This window comes from Rattus norvegicus, chromosome 1 (genome assembly GCF_021556685.1).
Source record: "Rattus norvegicus strain SHRSP/BbbUtx chromosome 1, alternate assembly SHRSP_T2T, whole genome shotgun sequence".
NCBI classification, from domain to species: domain Eukaryota; kingdom Metazoa; phylum Chordata; class Mammalia; order Rodentia; family Muridae; genus Rattus; species Rattus norvegicus.
This window is the reverse complement of record NC_141534.1, coordinates 167,197,829-167,219,815: the sequence shown is the minus strand read 5'-3', so window position 1 is coordinate 167,219,815 and position 21,987 is coordinate 167,197,829. Positions and strand designations below refer to the sequence as shown.

Sequence of the window (21,987 nt, the reverse complement as noted above, 5' to 3'; positions counted from 1 at the left end):
TGTGCATGTGTGTGTGGGGGTGTGTGAGTGTGTGTATGTGTGTGGGTGTGTGAGTGCGTGTGTGTGCAGGTGACCTCAGAGGCCACAAAGAGCAGCACCTGAGATCGCCTGGAGCTGGAGTTACAGGCAGGCGTGAGCAGTTGGGATGCAGGCATTGGTACTGAATTGGGTCCTCTTGGAAGAGCAGTCAGTGCTCTTTTTTTTTTTTTTCAGAGCTGGGGACCGAACCCAGGGCCTTGCACTTGCTAGGCAAGCGCTCTACCACTGAGCTAAATCCCTAACCACAGCCAGTGCTCTTCACCACTGGCATCTCCAGCCCTCCAGAGTAGATTCTTTCCTTTGGATATTTTATGTATTTACATTACAAATGTTATTTCCCCCCCTCCATATTCCCTCCCCCTGCTTCTATGAAGATACTCCCATTCCCACCCACCCAGAGTAGATTGTGAATGACTCTCTGAGTGAGGGACATCCAGAACAACGGCATGGAGGAGGCGAAAAGAAACAAGGTGCACAGCTTGGTTGTGTTCCTCTGCCCTGTACGTCTATAATCCTTCCCTTTAGCAAGAGACAACTCTCTCTTTTTCTTTTTCTTTTTAAAGTTTATTTATTTATTATATAAGTACGCTGTGGCTGTCTTCAGACACACCAGAAGAGGGCATCAGATCCCATTACAGATGGTTGTGAGCCACCATGTGGTTGCTGGGAACTGAACTCAGGACCTCTGGAAGAGCAGTCAGTGCTCTTAACCGCTGAGCCATCTCTCCAGCCCCAACTCTTTTTTCGTAACTGATCCAAACCAACCAACTTTTTATAGTGCGAGGTAGAATGAATTAGGAAAGTGATTTTCTTTACAGGTCACATTACATTATTCTAACTTTCAGGTTTAAAAACTTGAAACAGAAACGACTACAAGGCCAAACGTTCTTTCCATAACACATATATTTAACTGGGCAGATGTACATTTCTTCACTTGATTGTGGCAAAGATCAAGTGAGGTCATAGATGGGAAGGTGGAGAGATGGCTCAGCGGTTAAGAGCACCGACTGCTCTTCCTGAGGTCCCAAGTTCAATTCCCAGCAACCAGATGGTAGCTCACAGCCATCCATAATGAGATCTAATGCCCTCTTCTGGTGTGTCTGAAGAGAGCAACAACGTACTCATATACATAAAATAATAAAAGTTTTAAAAAATAAAAATAAAATAAAATTATAAACCTATTGGCAAGGGACTTGCTATTGACTTGAAAGGGATTAGGAGTTTCTGTCTGCTCTGCTAATCCTCATTGTAACTCAACAGTTTCTCTCTCTTTACCACTGAATCAGGAGCTAGAAGCTTCCCCTGTGTTCCACAGCCCTCCTCATTACCTCGGATGTTCTCAGTGGCTTCCAGACTGTGTACCACATTCCTCCAGTCAGACTGCAGACGTTTGATGAGAGTGAAGGCAAGTAGGGGATTCACTACAGGGATCTTCAAGTCCTCGTGCAAAGAAAGTACCTTGTCATAGAATCTGAAAGAAGTGAGGAAGAAACGTCTCACCCAGACACAACTGTTATATCCCAGGAGGGCTACCATGATGAGAGCAGCTAAAATGAAGAGCAGGCTACAGTAGTACCTGCCTGTAGCCCTAACCTCTTTAGGAATGGGGTGGTGGTATGGAAACTGGAGTGTTGAACCTCTTGAAACTCCCGTAAACAGTTCATCTAAAAAATCCAGGCAGGAATAAACGACCTGGAAACTGTAAATAACCCATAAGCCGGTCCGTTCATTTATTCACTGCAAGGGTCAGTGTAGACCGCTTAGTCAGTGCGTCTGTCACTACACTAAATGTTAGAGACACAAAGGTAAGGTGTGCTCCAGCCCAAAGGCTTTACAGACACAAAGCTCTGTCCCTCTGTTGTCACTCTAGACCCAGTACTTAGTGTCTGGAAGGAACTCAGAAGCATTTGGGAACAAACAACAGTCAGTGTGAGGTATGCTAAGAGAGCACGGAGCGTACGGAACCATGGTGGTTGGAAAAGGTGTAGGCAACCTGCTTCTTGAGGAGCTCTTTAAATGTTTCCATGACTGCTACCTACTGGATCCTTACCACGTACTGGGCGTTCTATTCTATTTCATTTCTATTTTATGTACATGGGTGTTTCGCCTTCCTGTGTATCTATGTACCGCATGTGTGCAGGGCTGGTGCAGAAGAGAGGTCTCTGGATCCTCTAGAACTGGAGATGTGGATGGTTGTGAGCCATGTGGGTGCTGGGAACCAAACCTGGGTCCTCTGGAAAGCTGCAAATGCTATGAATTACAGAGCCACTTCTCCAGCCCATTCAGTGAAGATTTTATTTTGTCCTATTTGCAGTAGAGGAAAACAAAATGAGGCTGCAGTGTTAGAAAGTAGCAAACCAGCATTGTAACCAAAGCCACTCCATTCAGAAGCCTTGGTTCTGAGTTGACTTCGCCATGGCTCCGTGAAAATAAATGAAGAAGGGAAGGTAAGAAGGGTAGGTTTCGAGCTAATGGGAACCAATGTGTACAAACTGCAAACGTTTGACATGTAACTACGTAGTCAATGAGTTAACATGTAAGCATCATTTCTGAGATGCCTGACTCCATGCTGGGTCCTGGGATACAAAGCAAAGATGAGACCCACTGCTCATTGAGTTCATGGACCAAGCTGGGCAGTGGTGGCACAGCCTTTAATCCCAGCACTCTGGAAGCAGAGCCAGGTCCATCCCTGGGCTCAAGGCCAGCCTGGTCTACAGAGTAAGTTCCAGGACAGTCAGGGTTACACAAAGAACCTCTGTCTTAAACCCCTCAAACCTTTCCCCCACCAAAAGATATCCCATGGTCCGAAAGAACTTGTTCTTATCACTTAGTACCTTCAAGGCAACTTATTAAAGAGAGTATTCAGTTGGGTTAGAGTTCATGATGGCAGAGCAATGGCGTGGCAGAAGGACAGCTGAGCGCACATCTTGATCCACAAGCATGAGGCAGAAAGAGCACACTGGGAATAGTGAGTTTTGAAACCTCAGAGCCTGTCCCCAGTGACACACCTCCTCAAACAAGACCACACCTCCTAATCCTTCCCAAATAGTTACACCAACTAGGGATAAAGTCTTCACATCTATGAACCTATGAGGACTATTCTCGTTCAGATCATATTATCTAAATTCAATACTCTTGTGTGGATGTGTATGCTCCTGGGGATTTAACCTAGGACTCTGTGCATGAGGCAAGTACTTTATCTCTGCATTATATCATTAGGTTTCTTTTAATTTTGAGATAGGGCATCTCTAATTTGCCCTGGATGACCACAAACTCACTTGGTAGTTCCAGGAAGGCCTTGAACTTGTGATCCTCATGACTTAGCCTCCCAAGTTCTTTAACATGAGGAGCTGTATTAAAGGGTCGCAGCATTAGGAAGGCTGAGAACCACTGCTCTAATAAATAGCTTTATTTCCTTATCCAAAAATTAATTTCAAAATCAATATAAAAACAGCCCAATAGAAGTAGACTGCATGAGTGAGTACAAGAGCTCACGAGTGCTTTGAGGAAAGTGAGGGACCTTGTCGACAGAGAGAGAGAAGAATGTGGGAGGGAGACAGGCAGTGTAATCTGAGGATTTCCAAAGAGCGAGGCTCGCAGGCGAGAAAGAAAGCTGGCAATAGACAAAGACTCCCACCGAAGCTTCCAGGCAATCAATGTTCAACAAAAACAGAGGAACAAAAATCTGGGCCTGGGTGACCCAAGCAGGACACAGAAGCCTGGCAAGTCCCTCTGGGGTCTCCAATCCCAAAGACTGGGCTGCTTGTGGGCCATTCCTCTGGGGTTTCAAACCCAAACCTGCCTCTGGAGTGTGGAGACCGGTTTACTTAGCTCGCTATTTCCTGCTTGGGCTCCATATGGATCCACTTAGTGAACTGCTAGACAGAAAAAAATGTCCAAGTATGGGCCCAAGCCAAGTCTGGCGTAAAAAGTGAAGTGTCCAGGAACAATTGAGGCTGAGCGCCGTGATTTTTACAAGGCACACTGGACAGGGAGGAGCTGGGAGGAGCCCGAGCCCTGAGGCTAATTCTGACCCAGCCACCAACCAGCTCTGCTCCGTGAGGTGAAAAGACTGGTTTGGTCTACGCTAGACCTCTTTGGGTCCTTTTGTTTTCCATTCTTGTTCTTCCCATCACCTTTCCACAACAGAATCAACAGACCCTTCCTAGGGCAAGGACAAGTGTTTAAAAGGCATCTGGACAATCAGAGGCGCAGAGGGAAAGCAGTGAGGCACAGAGGTGAACATCGCTCCACGTCAGTCATCAAACCAAAAGTTCTGTCTTCACTCCTGCCTTCCTTGCACCCCACTTTGCATCAGACCAAGGGCTTTCTCGTTACTGCAGCACATCAAGCAAGGCAGTGTTCAAATATGACTTCTTTTTCTTTCACACAGGGAAGAAGGGGGATGGCGGGATCTATAGATTGATATCCGAGGCTGGCTAGGAATGCAAACTTGGCTGTATGCCCGGCCTCTGAGCAAACAGCTCCTTTCCAGAGACGCTGAAGGCAAACCTCAGGCTTCCCTAAGCGGCTTTTTGCTTTAACAAATGCTGCTGAGAGTGGAAAATCAGATCCTTTCCTTCAAGAATCTGCACATAAAATTTGCAACCCAATCCCTGCAATAAGCTTCCCGGGTAGCTTATTCGACCACAGTACATGGGCCATGTCAATTCAATGTGTTTCTCCTTTGAAATTGAGAGATGGCTTTGCCACCACTCTTTGGAGGCATCCTGGATACTTCACTTTGAGCCCAGATTTCATTCCAGTCTTTCACTCTTTGTATTTCTTAACGGCACCAACAAAAACTAGAGATGGACTGCGCCCCCCTGCCGACTGTGCCCCCCCCCACCGACTGTGTGCTCTGTGATGGGGTACGCAGTGATGGGGGCGCTAATGAGCACTTTCTATCCATTAGCTGGTAGGAGCAGCTTCAGCAACCACACCCACCTCATCTCCTGATTTAGAAACCCAGAGAATATAAAACGAGGGCCTTACAAATAACATTTCAATTTACATAAAAATCACCAGATTGGGACTATGGAAAAATGAGCCCAAACTGCCCAAATTCTCATTTTTAAAAGCGAACACTCCACTGGGGCTTTAGAGCATGACTGGGGGACAGAATCACAGCCTCTAAACATCAACACGAACGTGATGAGATTAAATGTTCATAATCATCTAAGAAAAGAATCTAGGATATTTTTAAATTCCTTTTTAGGTCTTTTAGAATCCCAGCAAGTGCATACAGCTGGCGGGGTTACTGCTTAGTCCATGAGCAGCGGTGTTGGTGGTTGGTTCACGCTGGTGCTGCTTGACCCACAGTAGTCCTTCTGCCTCAGCCTCCCCACTGCTGGGACTGGACTTCACCAGCCAGCTTTGAACAGTCAAAAGGAGTTAGCATTTTCTCAGCAACTTACTCCGTGCTAAGCTCAATGATAAATAACTTTACCGGGATGCAACCGTTCCAAGCACCCAATGAGAATAACCATTAAAGCCTCGCTGTATAAATTAGGAAACTAAATCTTAAAAGACGTAACACTGTTAGAGTCAAAAGCCAAACAGAGGGCTGTGGAGCTCCTGACTCTAGACTCTGTACCCAGTGTCCCACACACTTTCTTCCTGCATTATCATCCTCCTCTTCCTCCTCCTCCCCCTCTTCCTCCCCCTCCTCCTTCTCTTCCTCTTCTTCCTCCTCGTCTGCTTCTTCTTCCTCCTTTTTAGTATAGACAGGTCTCTTTTCTTAGCTTTTCCTAAACTTGCCTCTTACTTACAGATTGTTTTTCTTAGCGTAAGAGTATGACCTGCAGTTTTTAACAAGCCGATTTGATACAGCAACTCAGACAAATGCTTGCCCGAATACAAGTCATCAGTTGCCACCGATGGCTATTTGAAGAGCAGACTGCAGGATTAGCCAACTCTTACGAAACTGGCTGTCCTTAATGACCATTTCTTATAAACATTTGTGTGAGTGGAGCAGGGAGGGGGGCTGGCATGGGGATGCATTTGAAGTTTAAAGTTAAAGCTAGAAATCAAATGACCTGCTTCTGCTCTCTCTAGCCAAGTCTGTAAGGACAATTGGATGTATGTGGAAACGGCTTCGTTTTACCGTCCGCGGGCGTCTTGGCGTCTGAAGTGAAGAAGGCACAGAGCATGCCGGTACCCTGTGCAAAGATTCCTTCCTCATCTTGGACACCGATTAGCGCCCGAAGTCCCACACTTTAGAACAGTTCACCTTCCAGTCTCTAACGCTGTTTTTCTGACTGCATAGAAAATAATACAGGCTGTGCATTTGCATTATTACCCAGCATTACCCAGCATGAAATAGCTTTCCCATCGTTTTCTTAGAGTCAGATATTTTCTCATACATACAACCTCTCAGCCACTACTTACATTCAGAGAGCTTTTATGTGTGGAAGAGAAATGAGAGCTATAATGGTCACTACACCATTCTACTGTGTTGGCAGTAACTTGACAAGAAGTCCGAGGTCACTCGCTACTTGCCATAGCATTTTGTGAGATCCAAGTAAATCCTAGAATCACCATGCTTTTCACAGGGTACCAACTTGGACATGTGGAGGTGGATGGATGGGGAGGTGTGTGGCACCCTGGGCTCTGTGTGTGTGTGTGTGTGTGTGTGTGTGTGTGTGTGTGAGAGAGAGAGAGAGAGAGAGAGAGAGAGACAGAGACAGAGACAGAGACAGAGACAGAGACAGACAGAGACAAAGACAGACATATACATAGAGAGACACATACACAAAGACAGAGAGACACATACACAGAGTCCGGGAGACAGAAACAGAGAGACACATATACGGGGGGGGGGGGGGGAGGAGAGGGAGAGAGAGAGAGAGAGAGAGAGAGAGAGAGAGAGAGAGAGAGAGAGCACATGGGACAGAGAGAACTCTCATAGACTGTGACGCAGAACTCCTCTTTTCCCTCAAAGTATCTCAGGGTCCCCACACCATGACAGCTGGGTCTGGAAGTCACATTGGGTCTTAGCTACTACTCACCCAGCACTGCTGGGTCTCCCCGGTGACGCCCTCACCTGGTCAGGTCGCGCAGCCGCGCCTCCTCGCCGCGCAGGTAGCGCCTCAGTGTCCCCAGCAGCCGGCGCTCGGGCGCCAGGGCGCGCGCCACGCTGGTCAGAGCGGAGAACGTGTCCTCCCGCCCCGCGGCCGCCACAGGGTCTCGGACCCCGAGCTCCAGCAGCACCAGCAGCGCCGCCAGCCGCGCCCCTGGGCCCATCGCGGGGTCGCGCGTCCCTCCGCGCTCCCGCCCGGCACCGCCCCGGCCCGCTCGCCCGCCCGCCCGCTCCCGCCCCGCAGCCTCGCGTCTCCCGCCCTTGGCAGCCCCTCAACACCAGACATCTCAGTGCCTGGGCCGCTGCTAACTCCTCCCTGATTCTACGGTGCCCGTCACACTTGGGGAAACTGAGGCAGAGCGGATGAGCAGTGACTTCTTTAGTTAACGCTGTGCTGTACCATCAGCCAGATTCCTCCTGTGGGACTGGAGAGAAGAACACAAAAACCTTTGGATTATGAAGGGGAATTCCAAAGTGTGACAGATACAGCATGGTGACAGAAGTGCAAGTGGCAGGGCAGAGCGGGGGTGGGGGGTGGGGGTGGGGGGCTCTTCACAGAGGACAGGACCTCAGGCGATCTTGAAAGATGGCTAGGACTTACAGAAGCTGAAACTCTGGGATCCAGTCACTACATAGTCACACAAAAGTATCATTATATTCTACTGGGCTCCTTGTTTTCACCCGTTACCCCTTTGCCCAGCAATGTTCATTCATTTAAGTGTTCGGTAACATCTGTGCTCTAGTAGGTGCAGATGCAGCTTGCTGCTCATAAAGGGACATGGAAAAGTGAACTGTCACGAAAACGCGCCACAGGCAATCACAGGCGTAAATGGGTGAGGGCACGCAAGAGGGGCCCCTCCTGGCAGGCTTTGATGGGGAGAGAGCATCACAGAGCCAATGTGTGTAGTTCTAACAAGGATCTTGATTGTAGGCCATCCTGGATTATCCTGGTGGGCTCAGTGCAATTGCCAAGGTCCCTTTAAAAAGGCAAAGAAAGATACGAGACAATAACAGCAAAGTCAGATAGACTTGATGATGCTGTGTCGTGACTTTGAAAATGGTCTGTGGGTAACAGACGATAGCTTCTAGAAGGTTGAGACGGCTGGAGGACAGATCTTTCCTAGTCTTCAGGAAGAACAGATACCTGCTGACACCTTAATTTTAGCTGAGTGACACATATTAGTTATGGTTTGAATTTGAAATGTACCCCATAGCTTCATCCTTTTGATTACTTGGCAAAGAGCAAGCTATGAAGCTTTGAGGAAGTAGGGCTTATCTACTCCATTAGGGCTCACTTCTGGCCAGAGCCATGAGGTTTCTGTCTGCTGGGTAGTGTGAGCATTAGCCACGTATCTTGCCAGCACCATGGAGCAGGCCCTGCTACCATGCCTTCCTTTTCACGATGGACCCCATGAGCCAAAGAAAACTTTTCTCTCTTACATCGTGTCTGTCAGATATTTGATCACAGTGCCGAGAAAGTCTAACACATTGTTTCAGACTTCTGAATTCTGAGGCAGTAGGACAACAAATTTGGGTTATTGTAAGTCACAGCGTTTGTGATAATTTGTGTAAACAATAGGAAACAGGCTGGTGAGGTGGTCAGCAGTTAAGAGCGCACACACACTGCTCTTACTGAAGATTTGAGTTGAATTTCCCACACCCACGTCCAGGTCGGGCAGCTCACAATCACCTATCACTTCAGCTTCAAGACATCCAACTAAGATGACGGTGTGGTGTTTGCATCTTACTTTCTTAATATAGTGTTATATAAATGGATTATTGTGGGTTAAACCAACCTTGAATGCCTAACATAAGTTCTCTTAGGTCACGATGCACATTTGTGTTAACGTGCTGCTGGATTTTGTTTGCTGATTTTTTTTAAAGATTTATTTATCCATTTTATGTATACGAGTACACTGTACCCTGGTGTGTCTGAAGAGTAACCTGTCGCTCTCTTCAGACACACCAGAAGAGAGCATCAGATTACATGGTTACAGGTGGCTGTGAGCCACCATGTGGTTGCTGGGATTTGAACTCAGGATCTCTGGAAGAGCAGTCAGTGCTCTTAACCGCTGAGCTATCTCTCCAGCCCCCTGTTTGCTGATATTTTGTTGTAAAATTTTTATATCTTTATTATAAGAGATGTTAGCCTATAGTTATTTGTGTCTGGTCCTCATATCAATGTAAAACTAGTTTCAGAGATTATAGTGGGAAGTGTTCCCTCCTTTCCTACATTTTAGAAGAATCTGGAAAGGACTGAAATTTGTTCTTCTTTGAGTGACTTGAAGAGTTCACCATTGAAGTCAGTTAATTCTAAACTTTCTTTTGGGAAATTTTGGTTCTTGATTCGATCCGCATAGCAATTGTTCTAGAGCAGGTTACATGGCAACTAAGTCTCTTGATGCTCTTTCTGTAGGATTGCTTTATTTCTGGTTTGTCTCATCGGCCATAACATTTCATGTTCGCATTGCTTTTCTTTCGGCACTTTAGCATTCTCTGTCCTCAGGGGGAAACGTACATCTCTTTCCATCACTCCTGTATCATTTGCTCCAGCTAGTTTCAAAGTGTTTTCTTTGTCATATTGTCTTTTATCTTTCAGCAGCTTAATGGCTTGGCATTGAATTATTTGCGTTTGTCCTGTTTAGCAATCACTTAAACGTCTTGCTTCTGTAAGTTGTACCTTTTATCAAATTTGGGAATTGATCCTACATTATTTTTTTTTCTGAATTTTCTTGCGTTTCTTGAGTACGTGAATTTGGTATTTCCTATCAGATTTCTGAGGCTCAGATTCTTTTTTAGAGCAATTTTTCTCTCCTTCACATTACACACTTTCTGTGAATCTGTTTAAATACATCGACTCCTCTGTCATCTCCATTCTGCACTCAGTCCTAAGGTTTCCCTTTGCTCCCTCCTCTTTTCTTCTGTCTCTCTCACCTTTCTCTTCATTTCAAGCATGCTCACCCGGGCTTCTTAGAGTATCTTCTAACATCGTTTTCAACAACCTTGACATTTGTGCTTTGTCCTCATCACCGGTTGTCTTTTCTGTTCTGTTTTCCTCTTTTATCTCCTTTTTATGCTCATTGAGATTTTCTTTATTCTCTGTATGCTAAGAGTTCTTGGGTTGAGCACTAGACAATTGGAATTGTATGTCCTTCAGGTCTGGTTCTTTCTCTCTGGCACTGCCATTGTCCCAGGTGGACTCAGCTCTCATGTGACATACATCCACATTGTGCACACAATTGGGCAGTTTGGGATGTGGACAGTGGCGTACCCTGTGTCTCAGTACCCAAGTCTATGCCCTGCTCTTAAGCATCAACATACCGCTTAACACTGGGCCCAGGAATTACAGAATTTCACTCTTGTGGCCTTCCCCACTGAGGCCTAACATCTTCCAGTTCCTTGTGCTCCCCGCCTGACCCCATTTTGATTCTCTGGCCAGAAACTGGGGGCTTCAGTTAAACCACCCTGCCACTTATTTCCTAGAACTGAATACAGGTGTTAGGAACTCAGAGTCCTCAAAGACTTGACTCCTGCTTCATGCATTTTCTTAGGTTTTTATAGCTGCACACTGTGGACAAGGCAGGGTAAAATATACATTTGGTTTTTCCTACAAGAATTTCCTACAGCATAGAAATTCTTTTGAATTCCTTTATTTATTTATTTATTTATTTATTTTTGGTTCTTTTTTTCGGAGCTGGGGACCGAACCCAGGGCCTTGCGCTTCCTAGGCAAGCGCTCTACCACTGAGCTAAATCCCCAACCCCTTGAATTCCTTTATTGGGGACTGTTCTTAGGTCTCAAGTTCCTTTTGGTATTTAGCGAGCTGCTGTGGCTTCTTGTTTGGACTTTGATGTAAACCTGTATTATTATGCTATTCCTATTTTTGAAGGTTAAAAAATGAAAAGCATTTTTAGCTTTTGGGAAATGTTACTATATTTTTTTAGAAAAAGAAAATAGGAATAAAAGGACTGAGGAAAATATAAAAATTATCAGATAAATATGAAGGCAGGAAAATGGAGCAGCATCTTTGAAAACAGCCATTCCCCTGAGCTCTTCCCGTGCCCCTCCCCTGATTCCTCCCTGCCTTCCTTCCTCCCTCCCTCCCTCCCTCCCTCTCTCCCTCCCTCCCTCCCTCCCTCCCAGTGTGCTGCCTTTTGGTCTCCTCATTTCTGGCTCCTGCCATGCTCTCTCCTGACTCATGAGTAATTTCTGACTACCTCCTTTTCATCCTTTGAGTCATCATCTCCTTGGGGACATTTTGTCTGCCAGCTAAGTTAAAGCTCCCATATTTTCCATTAGAAACACACCCTATATTTTTCCATTAGAAGAATGTATCACACTCATAGTTTCTTGTTTTTGCGGGAAATAGCTGTCTGCTGCCACCAGATCATAAGCTTCGAGTAGGCAGGACTGCCTAATGGAGTGTGCCTAACAACAATCAGCATGCACTCAGAAGGAAAGAATAAAGTAGATTCAGGACAATCCATCTGCCTCTCTCTTCTTTAAAGGGTCACTATCCCAGCCTTCTGTCAAACCTTTTATAATACTTATCTCCATTTTCTTCTGACAATGAATCCATGGAGTATGTATTAGCTACTGTCTCGTTGATGCAACAAAAACACCCAACAAAGCAATTCAGGAAGGGAAGGTTTGGCTTACAGTTTCAGGGGATACATACAGTCCATCATGACCAGTCTCCCATGCTTCCTCTGAGGCCCCCATCATCCACTGCTTGGGCTCAGCTCCCTTTCTTTTTATTTAATCCAGGACCGTAGCCCATGGAAGGTACCATCCAGAGTTATGATGGGTCTTCCTGACTCATTTACCCTACTCTAGATAATCCTTTACAGATCCATGAGTTTTGTTTCCATGGCGACCCTAAATTAACCATTCCAGGGCCGGAGAGATGGCTCAGCCATTAAGAGCACCTGTAGTTCTTACAGAGGACCTGGGTTTGATTTCCACATGGCAGCTCACAACCAATGTGTTCCAGAGGATCTGATGCCTTTTTCTGGCCTCTGTGGGTACCAGGCGCTCTTGTGGTGCACACACATGTATACATGCAAACAAAGTATTAACACACACATAAAGTGGAAAAAAATAAATCTAAAGTCAAAAATTAAGCAATATGAAATATGTATTCACTTCACAGTTGAGACAAAAGGGCTCAGCTGCAGCACAGCCTGAGCAAGAACAGAGCCTCCGAGGCTGACTTCCATGTTCTTTCCACCCATCACTTATATTTTATTATGTGTCTGGGTGTTCTGCCTGCATGTCTGTCTGTCTACCACATAGGTACCTGGTGTCCTTGGACACCAGAAGAGGGTACAGATCCCCTGGAAGTGGAGTTAGACTGTAATCTGCTATGTGTGTGGGAATTGATCCCAGGTCCTCTGAAAGAGAGACTGGTGCTATCTCTGGGACCAGATGTTTTATTAATGTGCATGGGTGTTTTTGCCTGCAATGTATGTAAAGGTACCACACACATACTCAATGCCCACAGAGGCCAGAAGAGGCTACAGAGGCCCCTGGAACTGAACTTACAGGTGATAGTGTGCTGCCATGTGGGTGCTGGGAATTAAATGTAGGTCAGCTGGAAGAGTGGCCAGCGCTCTTACCCGCTGAACCACCACTCCAGTCCATTCCTTTAAGTTGCTCACGATCAGTTCTGGGGTAGCCTCTCTTTTATATCCAAGGAACCTTTCTGGGAACTGACTTCTACTCACTTCTTTCTATATTAAAAGAGGACACACTAATCTCTACCCTGGCTCCGTCAGTTGAGAAAGCTCTTAGGAATGAAGAACTGCTACAGGAGGAAGTGGGCACTGTCAGGATTAACTCAGTCTTCTGGGCTTGTCATGGCTCAGATGCACCTGTCTCCAGAGCCCGAATAGCCAGTTTACTAAAAGACACCTTTTCTTTCAAAGTAGATAGGGTCTTTCCAAAGAGACATTCTCACACTGCCCCCTAGTGGGATTTAGAAGCCAATACACATCCACCATCCTTGGTAAACATTTGCTATTGGCTTAGCAAAAAAGATTCATTTCTTTTTGTACAGTTAAGACTTCCAAGTCTATTACTTCTACATCTGCAGCTTTAACATGGCATTGGAAAGGCTTAAGAACATGGTGAATGTATTGAACACTTAAAGATGTCTTTATTTTGTTTATTTTTTTTGTTTTTGTTTTGTTTTCTGCCCTGAACTCATGGCAACCCTCCTACTTCATCTTCCTAAATGATGGTTGACAGGGCTAGTTCTAGAGGATACACAGACAAACTCTGTCTCAAAAAAACAAAACAAAAACAAAAAACAAAATCAATTGTCAGATGGATGCCCCTGGCTGTATACAACAAGTTCATAATACAAGGAGTCAGCCAGGCAGGCAGTGGTGGTGCACTCCTTTAATCCTAGCCCTCAGGAGGCAGAGGCAGGTGGATCTCTGTGAGTTTGAGGCCAGCCTGGTCTGCAGAGCTAGTTCTAGAGGCTACACAGAGAAACTGTCTCAAAAGAGGGAGGGTGAGAGGGAGGGAGGGTGAGAGGGAGGGGGAGAGAGAGGGAGAGGGAGAAAGAGGTGGGTGGGGGAGGGAAAGAAAAGAAAGAAAAAGTCAACAAACACCAGACTTCATAAAGGTTGCCTGTTTACAAAAGGAATTCAGAGTAAGACGCCATGGAGGCAGGATTTACTAGGTTAAAAAAGTAAAAGTTGGGCTGGAGAGATGGCTGAGGTTAAGGGACTTGTGGTGTGAGCATAAGGACTTGAATCTGGATCCACAGCACACGCGCTAAAAACTGCCATGAATGCCTGCACCATGGAGTGGGGGAGACAGTCGGATCATTGGGGCCTATTGGGCTCCAGTGTAGTGAGAAGAGGGTGTTGCAAACCACGAACGAGCTCTAGGCACAGTGAGACACTACCTCAAGAGGATAAGGAAGAGTGACAGAGGATGTTCAATGACTTCCTTTGACCTTGTGCATGGGCACAAGACAAACAGAAATGCCAAAATTCAGTGTAGGTGAAAGGGGGAGGGCTCTCCCAGCTTCAGCAGTTTCCTGTCTCTGTCTGGCACCATTTTATTCTTAGTCTATCTGCACATTTCTGTTATGTGATCTTGTCTTAAACATGTTACAGATTTACAACTTACACACACATACACACACAATTTAAAGAGATCTGAGCATCAGTCCCAGTCACCTCTGTGATCTCTGAGCACTCACTTGGTTCAGGGTTTTTCTATCATGGGGCTTTTATATTTAAGTAGGGAAGGATGCCCCATCTGGGTGGAGGACTGAGATTCATTGAGTACATTGTGAGAAGCCATTCTCAGGTACTTGGTTGAATGTATTACTTTTCCTGTTGTAATAAAGGGAAAGCAAGTTAAGGAAGGCTTACAGTTCAAGGGGGATATATGGCATTATGGTGAGAAAGCCATGGTGGCAGGATGGTCATTGGCAGTCAGGGTACAGAGTGAACTGAAGTGGCCTCCCCTCAGTGGCCTCTTCCTTCATCAATGCTCTACCTTCTCAAACTGAGCCATTAGCTGAGGAAGGAAGCTGCAGGGTAAGGAGATGCCTTGGCTCTACCACTGTGTTCTCAGTGGGTCCCTGAACTGCCCAAAGGTTGCCCTAACTACAGAGAGAAATGTTTGGATTGGATTTGGGACCCTAACCCCAAACACATTCTAAAGTTTTTGTCCACCAGTGGAAGGAGTGGACAAGTAGAAAGTCTCCTCACCCAGTTGGATCTCATCTGCTCTCATTACCTCCCCACCAGGAAATCAACCTTTCTGAACCCCAGTTTCCCTTGTAGCCTCAGGCTATCATTTTAATATGATAACCCCTGAGACTTCCAACCTCTGGGACTTCCAGATGAGCCAATCAAGAAATAATCCACATCACACTGAGGCAAAAAAATGAATTTAAGTTACAAGCAAAGTCTAGGGTAAGTTATGCCACATTTTAAGGACCTCAGTTTAGAAAGAAAACTTCATGAACTATAAAGTATCTGAGACAATAAAAACTGCACAGACACTCATGCCTATGGAGAGACCTGTTTATTACTGAGAACATTTCATTTGGTTAAAACCACAGAAATCCACACACAAATACATAAAGTGCAAATTCTCACAGGCTAACAATAGACCCTGTTCTTTTACAGGGAAAGATGAGATATTGACAGAAACTGTTGAAAACAAGGGCACAATTCTGAGCTACTACTAGAAAAGTATTACATTCTTAATTCTGTGTTTTACCTGTCATATTCAATAATGTACACCAAGAGCTTATAGTGGTCTATAACATGGTCTCATCATACACAGGTACAGACACCCCTCCTCCCATTTTTTTGTGCCTGAGTGACTCCAATAACACACATGATGAATCCTAATATTGGACAAAATGCATTAAGCATTATTAAATCAGATGTGACTCACTTGAAAGGTGGAGCTATTAGGTTCAAAATGGCATCCAGACCAGTGACATTAAACCCATATAAGATACATTCGTAGCCTTCCTGGCCAAAACCTTGTTTTGCGAGCAAAATTATATATACTTTCATGTTGAAAGATGCTTTGTACTCTTCAAAGAAACAGTGTGCTGCATAGGTTTATGTCAACTTGACACAAAAGCTAGTTCTTTTAGATGAGGAAACCTCAGTTGGGAAAATGCCCAGATCCGATTGGCTTATGGGGCATTTTCTTGATGATAGAGGTGGGAGGGGCCGTTTCACTGTGTGTGGTGCCCCCCTCCCCTCGCCCCGGGATTGTGGACCTAGGTGTTCTCAAAAAGCAGGCAAGCCATGAAGCAGCACCCCTCCATGGCCTCTGCTTCAGTTCCAGCCTCCAGGTTCGTGCCCTGAGTTCCTGCCCTAGCTTCCCCCAGGGATGGAGTATAAGCTCAAGGAGGAAATAAACCCCTCCTTTCCCCAGTTGCTTTTTTTGGTCATGGTGTTTATCACAGCAACAGAATCCCTAAGACAACAAGTATTTAACGGTATGCATGCTTAGTAAATGTTGCTTACTGGATATCTCAGTAATACTGTTTTAGAAACTGAATTGGAAAACTACTGTTTTATTATCTTTTAAGCTTGTTCCTTTACTACTATTATCACCAGTTAAATACTGCATGACAGGAGATACTGAATTAAGAAAAACAGATATTAAAAACAATGAACCATGTCAGGCAGCTGACAGGTGGGTTGAAGAGTGTCTGTCAGTGAATTAAAGAAAACAAATTGGCTTATAGATCAGACAATGTTATAAGGTTCAAGGGTAACATATTGCAGGCCAATTGGTCTGGCATTAACAGTTTGGAAGTACAGGTCAGAAAGGCAGAGAATAGCCTAGAATGCACATTTCTTATAAGGTCATTGTGTATTCCTTCAGGAAAAAGCAGCCACTGCAGGTGGGGGTCTGGGGCTGGGAGTTGAGGAATTACATGACAGGCTTGTGTTCTTTTCTGGTATTTTCCCCTTTTTAAATGTTTTCAATGGTGCTGGGGATGTTGGACCTAGGACCTTTGGCATGTCAGGCAAGCACTCTACCACTGAGCTCCGTCCTGGCTCCATGTTTCTCTTAGAGTTTACTCTATTGAGAATCCACTGTGACTGAGAGGCTCTCATGGCCTCACGCCAGTGTGTGGCTTCTTTGGGCTTTGCTCTGGGCCCCATTTCCATCCTTTTCACACTTTTCTACTTTAGGGTTCTGTGGATGGAAAATTTAGAAAGCAGACTCTGGTCACTTCGTCCTTGTCTTGGCCTCTTAATTAAATGCATAGGTTATCTCTCTCTCTCTCTCTCTCTCTCTCTCTCTCTCTCTCTCTCCCTCTCTCTCTCTCTCTCTCTAGTTAAAAATATTAGTAACACTGACTTGTGTTTGACTGGCACTAAACCAATGCTTTGTGAAGAGGCAGACAATGCACTGTTCTCTTCTATTTTAAGGTTTTTCTGTCTAGATCTCTCCATGTAGCCTAAGCTGACTGTGAACTCCCAGCAATTCTCCTGCCTCAGTTTCTCCAGGGCTGAGATTATACATATGAGTTACCACAACCAGCTCTCTTCGACTTCTTTCGGCTTATGGTAAAATGCGTTGAGGGGCAATGTAAAAAAAAAAATTCCCTCAAATTTTTGTACTCTTACTGCCCAAAGCACAGAGGACCCCCAATAAAATCCTTGGTCAACCTACTACTTTGGTTGGTATAGTTGTTTCCTCATCAGTTTCTAGAACAAATTCAGAAAACAAATTCATTGTAAAGCCCACAGTGACGCCATCTAGGAGTGTCCAGCAACCAGAAATGGGCTTTGAAAGATAGTGAGGTTACTTCATACAGTACATCTCAGATATTCAGACAACAACAATGAAAACAACAGTCTATAAACAATTCACGACTAAGTTTAAAGCCATCTGAATGAACACAGTTAAGACTTATCAGTGAGGTAACAGGGTAGTAGCATTTCACAGTAAGAGAGAGGATGCCTAGGGAAGAGAGGTAGAGCAGGAAAGGTGGGAAATTAAATGTTTCCAAGTGGAATTTGTAGTTTTCAGGCTTTAGAAATATCAGTGGGAGGTCCGAGAACAGCAGCAGGAACAGCAGTACTCAACCCTTCCAGGGGACTCCCACTCTCTGTTGCATCAATTTCAGAAGCATCTTGATGAGGAAATGGCAGGGGGGGGGGTCTACTTGCTACATGCAGACATCACAAAATATCCAATCTCTTAGAATCTCTCTTTAAGTTACTATATCCAAATACTGATACTTTATATTTGCAATAAATCTTAAATATCTTATAAAGCTGCTCATTCCCCGAGATGAACAAGAGTGCATTCAAGTCTCATACAGCTTGCAAATTAAAGAGAACACCCATCACTGCACCCATGCACCTCCCATTCAAAATATATACAAGTTACTGGTGAGCCAACCAGATACGGAGTGAAATGCAGAAGTTACTGATAGTGCTCTATACATAAGTCTTGTCCCAACCCGATTCTTAAAAATGTGCTTGAAGGATCTTTAAACTGCCATCTGGTATCTCCCTTAATATTTCAAATATTATTCCATCAAAAATAAGGTTTCAAATAGGTTTTATAATCACTTCTGCCCAAGAAATTCTAACCTCTTAAACATTTCACGTTGTCTATTCATTTATTTCTGACCATTACGTACATGTACAGAATGCATTATGATCACAGTAACCCCATTATCCTTCTCTTAAACTTCTCCTACCCGTTTGACTCACTTTTCAACTAGCTCCCTTCTATATCTTTTTTTTCCGTGTTTATAGAACAGGTCTTGTTTTTTTACAACTTTATTCCCCATGGTGTCTTTACCAGAGATAATCAGGGTGCCATTAGTCCCTCTTACTTTGATACCTTTAGTAAACATCCCAATGAATAACTTATGGTTTGGTAAATGAACTCAATAGCTCTTTGTTTCAGAGTCCAAAAATCTTAATTCTTTGAACTTTTTCTTAGAGGCTATACTTTTCAATCTTGGTTTTATTTCTTTTAATTTTGTTCTTTATCTTCGAGTGACTCTAAAATAACACCCCACAGCTCAACTGAACCTCACCTCCTAGAACTGGGCTTCTTTTCAGCGATCACTACTGAAGGAATGAAAACAGTATAGGCTTGCTGTCTGTGCGTCCTCACAAACATAAGTGAACAGCCTCACATACAGTTTATCCTGTTACAGTGCATGGTTTGTACTTCTCAAGCTTTTCTTCTGTCACCATTACTGGCATGTATATATAGTTTGTTGGTCTCTTATTGGTTATTGCCACTTTATGATTTGACTTTGCTCCATCAATAATAACCTTCTTTCTCTTTCTTTTTTTGTATCGCCAGTGATCAAATGTAAGCTTTGCTTTATCTGCATGCTAGGTAAGTGCTTTACCACTGGGCTATGTTCCAGTCTAATTCTTTTCCTCAGAAAATACCTGTTTTGATTTATTTGCTCAAAGAGCATATATTCCCATATTATTGCCAAAAAAGGGGAAGAGATAAACAACGTAGTTTAGCCCAAGGCTGAGACGCACAGGCTGGCACTCCTCTCTTGAGCTGTTGTTAAATTTATCCTGTTAAGCACCTATGCACCCATTGTGTCAAGTTCATGTTAAACATGCTCAGATGGATTCTGATTCTGATTTCTGTAGACAAAATCAAATAGTTTCCGCAACTTATGCACTCTCGGAACCTTTATATAGAGTTGGAATTTAGCTTTTCAAGATAAGAGCTCGAATGTCAGTAACTTCACTTTAAGATGACTTATTTCTTAAATATGCTTAAGCATGGAAACAAAAATGTTCTTGTAAGTGAAGGGCAATCATGATGTGGCTCTTTTGTTATAAGTTGGCTGTCACATCACTTAAGTTTCATTTTGTCCTTGGGCCACTGAGACACAGACACTAAAACTGAATATGCATGTTTTCCAATGTACAGCTTTGATTATGCCACTTTGTAGAATACATGCTATTTCCTAAATTACTGTTCATACTCCTAAAAGCTGACATTTTAAAAAATAAAACAAAAAAATTCTATGCACTACTTCTTTAGCACAAAGTCTTTAAAATAATCTCATAGAGTGAGATTATTTTAAAGTGGCACTGAACAGTCACTAGCTGTCATCCATAGCCATACAGGACCCAGCTCTAAGGAAGGAACACAGAGCAGTCGTGGCAACGCAGTGTAAAAGCAGTGTTGGGATTATCCCCACACAGTTATCCTCAAGCTGCAACAAACCAAACCATGGTCTAATGAACGTTCTAATTGGTTCAGGCTTTTTAGTATTTATTTTTAGGAAACAAATCATCTAACATCAGTGCTGTCTCCTATAGGCAAATTTTCTTAAATGATTACACCTGAAAGCCTTGCTACTGTCATCATGACTATCATGTATGTATTCTGTAAACTGTGTAGGGATATAATGTGGAAAGCTTAGACACTATTTTTCTATTAGGGCGTCAGAAGGCTGAAGAGTCAACCTCAAGTGACTTTCCTGAAAACTGTTTTGCACTGAAAAAGATGAAAAGTATTTATATGATCAGAAATTCCAAAGCCAGCAACACCCTAAAATAGACTGACCTCAGTTTTGAACATCAGTTTCAGTGCTTCATACTAAGATTTCCCATCCGAGCACCTTAGCCTTGCTTGGCTTCTGAGATGAAGTGAGACTGGGTATTGAATCAAGGTTGTATGGCTGTAGGAAATACTTCTAACCTGATGCTTCATTTCTTATTGAAATTAGCATCACCTTATCAGATACAACAAACCTGGCTATGAAAATGTAATTCAAAAAGACTGCCGAATAAATGCCATGCTTGTGCCACAGGACGGAGCTTGTCACTTACAGGCTATGATAACTAAGTCCTAGCATGAAGACCCAGCTGCAGTCACATTAGGCCACATTAAGACCTTTTTCTACACCCATCTCTAGATGTCAACAGATCTGTTTTCTGTAGAGGAAGCACCTATACAGTCTGGAAGATCTTCCTTAACTACCTGAAAATGGACTGATGGAATTACGTTCCACGTCGTTTCGGTTCACACCTGACCCTGAGAATGCACTGAGGAATTTGACAAGAGTAAATCCACTCGGAGTGCTGCCACTACTGTTTTGTGTTCAGTAAACGTTCGTCTTAAATACATACGTAAATGATCACCACGCCAATGACACATCCATCACGGGTGCACAACCACAGACTGCAACATCTGTCCTAGTCAGAAAACCTAAATGACCTAGATACAGTTTTTTTTCTTTTCTTTCTTTTTTATTTTTTTGTGGAGACAGAACATTATTGTGCAACAGGCTGGCCATAAACTAATGATCCTCCTGCCTCAGCCCCCTAAGGCTGTAACAGGAATATGTCACCAAGCTAGGTTTCTAATTTGAAAAACAATATCTACAACAGAACTTTCCCACCCTGGGCAAGACAATACTTCCACACACACACACACACACCATTAAGAAAGAATGTCCTAACTAACCCTATAGTTATGTAATGTTTGACTTCTTTCAACCATGCTGTACACAATTACAAGATATATAACTAAGCTTAACCACAGTTCAATAAGAAAACTCACTTTTGTATTGTTTGTGATACAGGAGGAACAGCGAGCCACTGAAACACTTTCATTGTAATGACTGTCACTTAAGATTTTGAAAATATTTGACTCGTATCCAAACATTTTCATTTCAAATGTATATAATCTATTTAGCCGGCTGAACACAGGAAAGAAAAGGGGAAAGATAACTTGGCAGACGAGAGAATTCTAACACAAGGTTCACTGAGTGGAGTTCTTGGAGGTTTCGTTCCATATGTCAGTGCAAAGGCATAACGTACTGATGTGCCCTACACAGAACGCCAGATCAGTCCATTCTTACTGGGTTCAAGAAAATTCTCTATCAGAGCATCAATGAGTTTCTTTAATTCTTCTTCCAGTAAGGCAGTGTCACTGAGGGAAAAAGACAGAGAAATTTAAAGTTCTTATTTTCATAGCCTTAACATTTATTTAAATTATTTTCACTTTTAAAGGAAGGCACATATCAGATAGGACTACTCAATACTTGGCAAACAAAATAGAAATCCACCCAGTTGAAATAAAACAAAAGAAGACTGTTTAAAAAATTATATAGAAAACAACAATCACAAGCTAGAGTTGAACTGAGTTACTAGGTGTCTTTTGGCCCAAGATAAAGTATGAGTTCATCATGACCAATGAATTCTCTTAGGTTAGTCAATTTAATAGCCAGAACGCCAATGGTAGTATTATTAAGCATTGGCTTTCTGAGACACTGGACATTCAGTACAGAAGATATGGAATAATACTATACATCTCTCAGTATCAGAGAGCAGTCCTGGCACTCACTGGGGAGG

General features: G+C 43.8%; 2 protein-coding genes across 4 annotated transcripts in view; both read right to left on the bottom strand.

The window, feature by feature from the left end:
• Positions 1 to 7,309, bottom strand: part of P4ha3 (prolyl 4-hydroxylase subunit alpha 3) — a 34,951-nt gene extending 27,642 nt beyond the window's left edge. Inside the window, exons 1-3 of one of the 3 annotated variants that reach the window (XM_087570559.1) lie at positions 7,050 to 7,158; positions 2,167 to 2,343; positions 1,368 to 1,510 (exon numbers count right to left, since the gene is read on the bottom strand). In XM_087570559.1, coding sequence (XP_087426685.1) covers positions 1,368 to 1,510; positions 2,167 to 2,171 — 148 coding nt within the window. In that variant the 5' untranslated portion in view covers positions 2,172 to 2,343; positions 7,050 to 7,158. 3 annotated transcript variants of the gene reach the window in all.
• Positions 7,310 to 15,157: 7,848 nt separating this feature from the next.
• Positions 15,158 to 21,987, bottom strand: part of Pgm2l1 (phosphoglucomutase 2-like 1) — a 49,166-nt gene continuing 42,336 nt past the window's right edge. Inside the window, 1 exon segment of the mRNA NM_001109454.4 lies at positions 15,158 to 21,565. Coding sequence (NP_001102924.1) covers positions 21,463 to 21,565 — 103 coding nt within the window. The 3' untranslated portion in view covers positions 15,158 to 21,462.